Genomic DNA, 10,292 nt, shown 5'->3' on the forward strand with positions numbered 1-10,292 from the left:
ACTTCATGTGTAATTATATTTTTTTTATTTATCAAATATAAAATGAGATATTTATATTTTTTAAAAATATATGTATATTTCCAAAACATTTTACCAAATAAAGCATGAGCAAAAAATCTGATACTTACCCAGCACCAATACGTGCAATTTCACCTGAAATAAAATATGTATACCATAGTAAGTTCTTAGTCAATGATATATTTAAGAGAAGAAAAGAAAGAATCTATAAAAGATACGATATGATACAGAATATGAAAACTTATGTTGTCGGACATAGAAACACGTATATAAATAATATATTTATTATTAAACCAATAACTATTTTTAAAAACAATCATATGATATATATATATATTTTTTTAAAGTATATAGATATTCAAAAAATAAAATTTTTAACCTTTATATTTTAATAGAATTAGTAAAAATTGTGTATATCATATGTACATAAAAAAAAGTTATCTAAAATTATACTATTTTTTTATCATAATATATATGATTGATATCTTTATCATTAGAAAAAGTTATTTTTTTCAACTACAATTTATTAAGAGAAAGGTGATAGATGAGCAACTTTAAAAATACAATTTTTTTCATCAATTGGTGAAAAATCATTTTCGATAATATCTCATATTATAGTTTCTCTTTTATTGTATTGTGGAGTTTTTCTTAAAAGAAGACGAATATTAGCGCCGACAAATACTAAATTTTCTATACATTTAGACTTCAAGTTGTTTCTTTTAGAAAACAAATAAAAGAATAAGTGTTCCAATTCCTTTCACAACAAAAAAATGAAGATGGTTGCCCTAATAATCTAAGAGTAATTAGTTGAAAAAGTTTTGATTTGTCACTATAAATTAGCCACCAAAATTTTGCATCAACTATGCTTCTATCATTCAAAGAGTCATAATTATCAAAAGACACCTTTATCATTAGAAAAACTTGTAAATTTAATGTTTATTTTTCTCTTTTATTTCATAAAAAAAAAATATATTTTTTCAAACATTTAACTCTTTCATTAGTGATTTCAATATCTTGATGAGGAAAAATTCGTATAAAAAAAATACATTATAATTTTAAATAAAAATAATAAATAAAATTAATGCTCAAATTAATTCTTAAAATTTTAAATTGACTCTAATTTTTAATTGTTTCAAATTGAATCCTGAATTTTTAGAGGTCAATTTAAATATTAATTCAAACCTAGAACGACTATTATTCAAACTAATATCGTGGTAGTTTTGGAAAAGTTACTTTTAATAAACAAAATTGTTATTTAAGTACCATTTCTCACAAAGATCCTAGTGCTTCTTGTATGATAAAGGATTTATTCTTTCAAATTAATCAATTGTCAAAACTATGAAAGTTAATATATACATACCATATATTTGAACAAATTCTGAAGGCAACAAGAATGGGAGTGCCATTGATACAAGTAATAAAATAGACTTCAATCCCCACCATCCAGAGTGCCATGAATTCCGAGCTTCACATAATTTTCTTGTCTTAACTGTAGTAAGAAACATAACTAGGAAAAATATCTGAATTCATCGTCAAGGAAGATCCTCCATATTATTATGTCTAATTAATAAATGGATATGTAGATTATGTAACATCAGTTTTAATTTTTATCAAGATTGATTTTTAATTTTATTAATTGTGTGTTGCTCTTATTTTGAATAATAATTTTATATTTAATTATTCTATCGATACTTATAGTTTTATCGATTTTCAACTAAGTTCATATACTTTTATTTTTTTCAATTAGGTCTTTATATTATATTAAATTTTATAAATATTAAATCCTTATTAATAGTAAACGTTAAAAAATGTTTATGAAATATAAATTTATTGATTTACCCCATTCCTTCAACATAAAGAAACCACCTTTATTCCCTATTTCTCTACTCTCTGCCAACCTGACACCAATTTCCGAAATCACCCTCCTCCATTATTCAATCCAACCCTCTCAATGGTATTCCGCCAAATAAACACCTCGCTCCTAACCTCACCCCTTCCTTTCTTTTTTCCACCCTCCACCACTCCTCCAACCTCGTTCACCATCTCTTCACCCTTTTCTGTCATTACTCTCTCTACCAACAAGCTCTCTTTTACCATAGAAAAATTCTTGTCATAATCAACATAAATTCAGAACCAAAATTTTTGTAATCAATTTTTAGCATAATCAGAAAGAAAATTTTTGTCCTAATATTATCAGTTAATTACAGACAAAACACATAATCAGAATTTTTTAGCACTAATTATTTTAACATAATCAGTGAATAAAACTAAAACCAATTGAAAAGCAAAAGAAAAAATAGAATGAAGCAAAAACAAAATAAAATAGAAGCAGAAGTAGAATAAAGCAAAAGTATAATGAAACAAAAGAAAAGGCAACAGCAAATCGAAGCAGAATAGAGGCTGAATCTGAGACCGCAAGCAACGGACACAGACAACAGACGAGAAGGAAGCAGTTCGTCGATGACCTCTTCTAGCAACGATGGAAGCAACGGTGTCACTGATAAACCACTATTTTATAGTTTATATTGTGTTTAATTGTGTGGTTTTGTCATGATCCTTACCCACTTATTCATCAATTTAGCATGCATTTAGATTTCCTTCCTAAATTCAGTACATGTTTGAAAATTGCTTCCTAGAGACTTTAATTATTTATTTTTTTAATTCTCCTTTATTCCATTCGACGCCGTGATCTGTGTGTTAAGTGTTTCAGACTTTATAGGGCATGAATGAGTTGGAGATTGGAAAGGAAGCTAGCAAAAAATGGAAGGAACACAAGAATTTGAGGAGATAACCAGCGACAAGTGACGCGGTCACATGGCTCACGCGACCGCGCGAAGGAGTGCAATTCGCAGTGATGCGGCCGCATGGCTTGCGCGACCGCGCGGATTGGAAAGCGCAAGCGACGCGGTAGCGTGGACGACGCAAACGCGTGGAGAGGAAAAAGCGCAAGTGACGCGTCCGCATGGACGACGCGATCGCGTGACATGCGCGATCTGCATAATCAGCAGAATTCGATGGGGGCGATTTTGGACCTTATTTCGGCCCAGTTTTTGGCCCGGAACAGCAGACTAGAGTCAGAGAATATGCAGAAACAAGGGACACATTCATTCAGCAGTTTTAGATATAGTTTTTCACTCTCTTAGGTTTTTCTCTCTAGTTTTTAGAATTTTAATTTTCAATTGGTCTTAGCATTGGAACAGTGAGAAGAGTTATTTCCTCATCAAGACTTCATCATTCTAGTTTGTTCTCTTAACTTGGTTCTATTCTTCCATGTTCTTTGTTATGTTCAATTTTGTCATTCAGATACTTTTATGATTATTTAATGCAAGGATTATTTCTTTTTAATTCAATTTCAATTCCAATAATCATGTCTTCTTTTAATTCCCCTTCGTGCGCTATGGATTCTTTATTTATAATGCGTGAGTAGTTTCCTTACTTGATGGGGAGTTGATTAAAAGGAACTCTTGAGTTGGAAGGATTGAAAGAAAATTTGTAATTGGGTTAAATGTTGGATTGCTATCTTGTCACCGACGCCAATCCCTTTGAACTAAATGGGTTGCAACTTGTGAACAGATCTGGCATTCCCACTTGTTTGACTTTCCCTTACCTAGTAAAGGATAACCAAACAGAACAACCATTAATTATAGATTAATCTTACAATCAAACCATCAATGATAGAGATTCTAACCAATCAATTCCCAGTCAAGGCTTTTATTTATATTATTTAAAAATCCTCAATTCAAATTCCAATTTACTTAGCTCAACTTCTTGGAACATCTGATTAATAAAACAGCACACTTTTCTGCAACTCGTTGGGAGACGACCTGGGACTTAAAACTCTCAGTAATTTTAATTTAAACTCTCTGTGACATATTTCTAAATTGATAAGCAGATTCTCGGTGAGTTAAGAACTATACCTGCAACGTAACCATTTTAATAAATTTTTAATTCACCAGCTTCTGCTTCCCATCAATCACCCTCGCCGCCTCTATTTTCTGTGGCCTCCACCCCTCTCTTTCTCCCGCAACGTGATCTCTCTTTCGTAGTCTCTCTCTATCCATTTTTCTCTCTCTTCCATCATTCTGGGTCTCCTTCTCTCTCCGTGGCAGTGGCGGTGACGAAGAACAATCAGACTTATAAAGGATTTCCAAAACTTCTTCTACCACCAAGGCCGTGATAAATTCTTCGCTGCCAAGATCTAAAAGTACAACTCCACCGTCATCTGTACAAACATGTCACATGGCCCCTTCATCTCCTCCGATCCAAGAGTCGTAGCTNNNGATGGTGAATGTCACTACAAGAAAAATACCCATTCAGCCACACTTTTTTTAAGCTACATTTGAAAAGCGTAGCCTATTCATAGAATAGGCTATGCTTTTCTCCGTGTTGCCTTTTTATATGAGAAAAGGATACACAATTGGTATCATTTAAAAAGTGTAGCCTTAGGTATTTTAGAAATCACTTATAAAACGTAGCCTTATCTAAATATCTATAAATACACTTTTCTCATCTAAGGGAACGCTTGTAAAGAGTAGCTTATTTTTTCTGTTTCGGGTGCGCTTTTAAAATGTCTCCTAATATGGGAATCCTCAATAAACACTTAGTAAAAAAATTTGTTGGCCCTTCCCCTTACTCACGCAGCAGTGCAGCACACACTCTTATCCTCACTCAACATACACAAATACGAAAGAGAGAAGAAATCAGAGAGGAAAAGGGAAGGAAGGAAAGAGAGGACAACGCCGTCTAGGGCTCCGCCGCCGTCGCCGTCGTCGTCGAGCGCCAGTGAGAGAGAGAGCTCGAGGATGAGAGGAAACGCGACCCTCTTGAACTTGTTGCAGTATTCAGGTGGTTGCACGAAATGGTTAAAATCCACATCGCCATCATCTTATTAGGGCTCTGCCTAGTATGCAATTCGGCAGGTTTTGATTCAGACACAAATGAAATGAGCATTTTCTTGGTATTTCACAGCGAGTCCTAAAACTGGGTTTAGATTGGGACACAAATGAAATGAGTATTTTGATGTTTGCTAAGCTTGCAAAGCCACTTGGAACTGTTGGGATTGTGATTAATAGTCTTCATATCAAGGTTGATGTGTGTAAAAGCAATGTCCACATTTTGAATTTTGAAGAAGCAAATTTAGAGAAAAAGAAAACATGTGGATATCTTATCTTTACTTCTGGGGCTATGAACTATTGAACTGATTTTCATGCATTAATTAAAAACATGGTTTGGTACTTCATCTTTTTGTTATTAAAATTCATTTTACTTTGAATATATTGGGTATTGGATTAGAGTAGCCATAAATAAGAAGAAAATAACATGAAGCTAGGATAAAAGATAAGATGCACAATATATAATTTCTGTACGTGTGTTATTCCCAAACATAATATGAAAATTGCACGAAGTATTAGAGACATATTCTCCTGTGTCCCGATCCAATTCTTTATTGCCTCTAACAAGAATTTCCAGGGTAGGGATCTTCTTGAACCACATTTCATGAGATGTGTAGTTTAATGCAGTTATTGTGCCCCAAGGGAAAATTTTCCACCGTTTTTAAGCAGATGAACAAACTTCGAATATCTTATTAAATTTTTTGGTTAACTTAGAAAGGCATAGAAGGGTCATTTACAGATTCCTGTTTCTTGTTGATCTTTCAGATTTGCATTCGATGTTGATCTTGATGCTCCAAAAGTTAGAATTCCTCTCAGATCTCGTGGTTCAGCCAGATGTGATAGTTATTTTCTTTTGGACTTTGGTCATTTTACACTACACACTGCGGTATGCTGCTTGAGCTATGGGGAATTGAGTTGCACTTTTGAGCTGTGGGGAATTGAGTTGCACTTTTGTTGTTTGGCCTTTTTATTGACAACGTTGTTTGGCCTTCTCTTGTATGATTTGGTGTTTTTACAGGAAAGCCAGTCTGATGAGCAGAGGCATAATCTTTATTCTCGATTTTACATATCAGGACGTGATTTTGCTGCCTTTTTTACGGACTGTGGCTCTGATTTTGGGAGTTGCAGTTTGGTTAAACCAACTCATGATAGTCAAATAATAAGCTCACCACGGGCCAAAGAAGCTGATAATGTGTATTCTGTCATTGATAGGTGTGGAATGGCAGTACTTGTTAATCAGGTTTGTCTGTCGTGTACTTATCAAAACTGTACTACAGTAATGATCTGCATCGCATTTTTGTTGAGCATAATTTGTTCTTATCCTGTTTGTGCCTCTGGTTTTCTGAAGATTAAAGTGCCTCATCCAAGTTACCCATCGACATGTATATCCATTAAAGTGCCAAATCTTTGATGGTAGAATTCTAGTTTCGAAGGTACTTCTGCAAACCTTTTAAAAATGTTTCCGTTAGCGATTATATTTGAGGTAATAACTTTTTTGGTTAAATCAGAAACCTAAATAGCCCTCATCTTACAGGGAATTGGGAATTCAATTGCTACGTGGCAAACATGTTTTCTGGTGCTTTCGGGGTCATATCTTTATGTATTTGAAACTGCAGAGTCTCAGAGTTACCAGCGATACCTAAGGTTTTAAACCCAACCCTCCTCCTCCTTTCCTGTTTTAGAACTTTGATATTATTTTCTATTTTAAATTGAAGAGAAGAGAATAAGGAAACATTTATATGGAGAGTGAAATATAGAAATATACTCCAAAGTAGGATGGCCAGTCCATTTGCATGTCCGAAATGGGAACTTCGTTAAAAGTTCAAACAATCATGATGCAGTAATGTAAGAGGACAGTTACTGATGAGAGAGGCATCATGGTTTATATTGACATTTTTTCTCTTTGAAAATGCATCAAGTGGTTTATTTTAAACTGCTTTGTCATAAACTTGACATTCTTTTCTGTTCACCTTATTCTTGATATATTTATTTATTTATTTTTGAAAAAATAAGAATTTCATTAGGAAGAAAGTAGGATAATACAAATTGGGGATAAGGGTTCCCCCATACAAAAGCAAAGCAAACAAAAAATTTATCTATGAAGCGTAGCTTTCCAATATCTGAACATGTTGGAGAGGGAAAGCCCCCTGTAAAGATTACGAGCTTTAATCATCCAAATAATGGTGAATTTTGATGTGAATTTTTTTTCTCTCTTAACCTTTTGGCAGGGCATGGATTATAGGAAGTGGTAATGGTGAAGATAGAATTGCTCCACTGCTTGTGTTGAGCTCCTCTTTCAAAAAATAAAATGGTGAAGACAGAATTGATGTAGGATACAATATTTTAATTTTTGGTAGAGTATTAGTAGTAAATTCTAAGTGGTCTCATGTTTATTTTGATATAGCTATGTTTAATTTAGTGTGAGATGTCTAAGGCATCATTTTTTTTCACTTTTGGCTACATTTTTCAAGTGTACCTGAATGGGTGTTTTTCTTGTAGTGATGTGGTAGTGGCGTCTCCTTTCTCTCTTCATACTTCTTCCTACTGACACCACTTTGTCTTCCTCCTCTTTTTTTTTCTTCTCTTTTCATCTCCTTTGAGAATATGAGAAAATAATGAGGATTTTTTTGTAATTTAAAAAATAAGAGGTGTTGTCCTTTAGGTTTTCTTGTTTTATACGTGGTATATTCACTTTATTTAACAGATAATTGTGTTAATATTAACGTTTTTGTCACAGTAGGGGCTTAATTATAAAATTTAATATGGTATAGGGATTTAATTGAAAAGAAAAAAAAGTATAGAAACTAATTTAAAAATTCGATGAAACTATAACGACCGACAGAGTAATTAAACTATAATTTTATAATAAAAGATTTTTTAAGCGTTTATCTATTAAAAATAATGGTAATGTTAGAGAGACAAAAAAAATAGCCAACAATTTATCTTATTTAACATTCATTAATTGCTGCAGCAATTAATGTATGTTAAATAAAAGAAGTTGTGGCTGATTTTGACTAAATTCTTTTGGTTACCAAATATTTTTGTAAAAACAAAAGGAAAGTGTGTTTATTAACGAATTTGAGATATAATGACTTTAAAAGAAATATATTCAAATTGTAAAATCCTATAAATTAATAAATAATATAATTAATTGACTAACTTCTATTCCACTTCAATCTTCTATTGACTATAACTTTCAATTCGGAGGCCGCACTGGTTGTGGCTACGCGATCGTCTCGTCGAGCTCTTCAAATTCATCTGAACAAAGTTGTAAAAAATTTGAATTTCTCACCGAGTTCTTCACTCTCTTCAATTTCGCCATTTTGGTTATTGGATATTGAGAATTTTTAGGTTTTTGATGCTTTAGATTTGATCTAGCAGTGAAAAATTGTCGGATTTCACGCTAATTATTCGTGGGTAAGGTGAGAAACTCTTATACCCTTTGAATTCACCAATTTTATGAAGTTTAGGTATTGAAATTGTTATTATTTATGGAATTATTTAAAATTAGATGGAATTTGTTTAAATTGAAGTCAAATTGGTGAAGTAGAGTGCTTGAATTAGAACTCTGGAGGTTGAAAACTTGTAGGGTTTAGCTTGAAAGCTTGTGAAGAGGAGGGTTTTTGAGGTGTTTAAGCTTGGGAGAAAATCGGCTAAGGTATGATTTTGGTTTCCTATAGTTAATATATAATGTTGCGTGAAAACTTAGGCTAGTTGCCATAAGATAGGCTTGAATGTCTTGGATTGTTGGATTTGATGGATTAAATATGTATAAATGTGACATTGATGATGATTGGTGAAATTGGTAGAATTATGTGTGAAAATTGTTTGAATGAATTGATGAATTTAGGTGTTGGAATAATGGTGAAGTGAACAAAGAGTATGTGATAGTGTGTAGGAGTAATTGGTATTGATTTGGTTGGTTTTGGATTGAGAATTTTGGAAAACAAGAGGATTTGAATTTTTCGTAAAGACTGAATTTTTGACCAATTTCAGCGGGTCATAACTTGGCTTCCGGATCCCCAAATCTTGTGAAACTTGTTTTGAATAAAAATTGGATCTGTGAAGTCCGTAATGTTTGAAGAACAGACTGAAAAAGTTATGCGCGTTGGAAGTTTAGTGTGAAAAATTAATTTTTCTGAACTTGACAACTTTTTGCCAAAACTGATACGCTTGCGTACGCGACATTGTCACTTTTACACTCATGCGTACGCGACATGTATCATGCGTACGCGAGACCCCTTCTCTGTGAAGTATTCTCGCGTACGCGGGCAATGGATACGTATGCGGCACTATCTTTTTACAAATTCTCACGTATGTGGCAGGTGACTCACGTACGGATGACCCTTGTTTTGCTGGAAATTGCAATTTTTGAGTTTTCAACCATTCCTCTAACTTTTCAAACCTCTGTAACTCCTGTTTAACATCCGATAGCTAGAGTTAGGTTGCAAAAGAAGAGCAAACCCATAGAGGGAGTTAGTTTGATATTGAGAAAGAGTTGTGAAGTTAATAATTGATTTAACGATGCATGGATAATGTTGAATGAGATATGAATAAGAGTAATGATGATATTGATAAATTGTGACTGAAAGATCCAAATGGCATATGCATTATATTATTTGAGACACGAGTTTTCTTGGGTAGATACAGTGGCTTGCCACCACTTGCTCTAGGTTAAGACTCGATATTCTGAGGACCCTCCGTCATAAGATATGACTGGACACTTTAACTCCTCGGATTCTCCCAATGAGATGATAAATGAATGATTATATATATGCGTTGGCTCTTGGGGATGCGTGCACGTAGGGACTGTCCAGGGTTCGCTATCGGATATGTCGGATTTGGTTGGATAACCGACAGATGAGGCTGATCAGCCATAGAGCAGACATGCATCATATGCACTTGTATATTTTATTTGAGTATGCATTTGTTTTGACTTGCCTATTTGCTTAACTGTAATTAATTGCTACCTGATCTATTTGCTGTATCTGCACTCCATTGTGTTTTTCCTTGTCTGTTTTGCTTGTGTTTGCTTCTAAGAGATCCCTCTGGCGGGTGAAAGAGGTGTTGAAGTTTGTTCCACTTGGTGAATTAGAGGTTTGTGGAGAACAGAAAATGAAGAGTTAGATTAGAATTCTTAGATATAGTCACCATATTTTTGGTTTAATGAAAACTTTAGGACAAGAATATGGGCTGTTGAAGTTTTGGAATGCCTTTGCCTTCTCGGGACATTATTTATTATCTATACGGCACCTTCACCATACTGAGAACCCTCGCTTTCCATTCCATATGTATTTTGTTGTTTTTTAGATGCAAGACGTGAAGCACCTCGCTGAGCGTGCTAGAGGCTCTGCTGAAGCGAAGATCTACTTTGAGACATTA

General features: G+C 33.7%; 2 protein-coding genes across 2 annotated transcripts in view; one reads left to right on the top strand and one right to left on the bottom strand.

Moving 5' to 3' along the window:
• The window catches only part of LOC107610953 (probable serine incorporator), a 19,621-nt gene that overhangs the window by 1,273 nt on the left and 8,056 nt on the right, over positions 1 to 10,292 (bottom strand). Inside the window, exons 4-5 of the mRNA XM_021109317.1 lie at positions 1,379 to 1,538; positions 129 to 153 (exon numbers count right to left, since the gene is read on the bottom strand). Coding sequence (XP_020964976.1) covers positions 129 to 153; positions 1,379 to 1,538 — 185 coding nt within the window. The remainder of the gene's footprint in view (positions 1 to 128; positions 154 to 1,378; positions 1,539 to 10,292) is intronic.
• Positions 5,347 to 7,274, top strand: LOC107613138. Its single transcript, XM_016314996.2, has 5 exons — positions 5,347 to 5,796; positions 5,929 to 6,150; positions 6,259 to 6,343; positions 6,445 to 6,554; positions 7,139 to 7,274. Exons 2-5 carry the CDS (start codon positions 6,101 to 6,103, stop codon positions 7,215 to 7,217), a joined length of 324 nt encoding a protein of 107 aa, XP_016170482.1. The 5' UTR covers positions 5,347 to 5,796; positions 5,929 to 6,100; the 3' UTR covers positions 7,218 to 7,274.

This window comes from Arachis ipaensis, chromosome B08 (assembly GCF_000816755.2).
Source record: "Arachis ipaensis cultivar K30076 chromosome B08, Araip1.1, whole genome shotgun sequence".
NCBI lineage: Eukaryota > Viridiplantae > Streptophyta > Magnoliopsida > Fabales > Fabaceae > Arachis > Arachis ipaensis.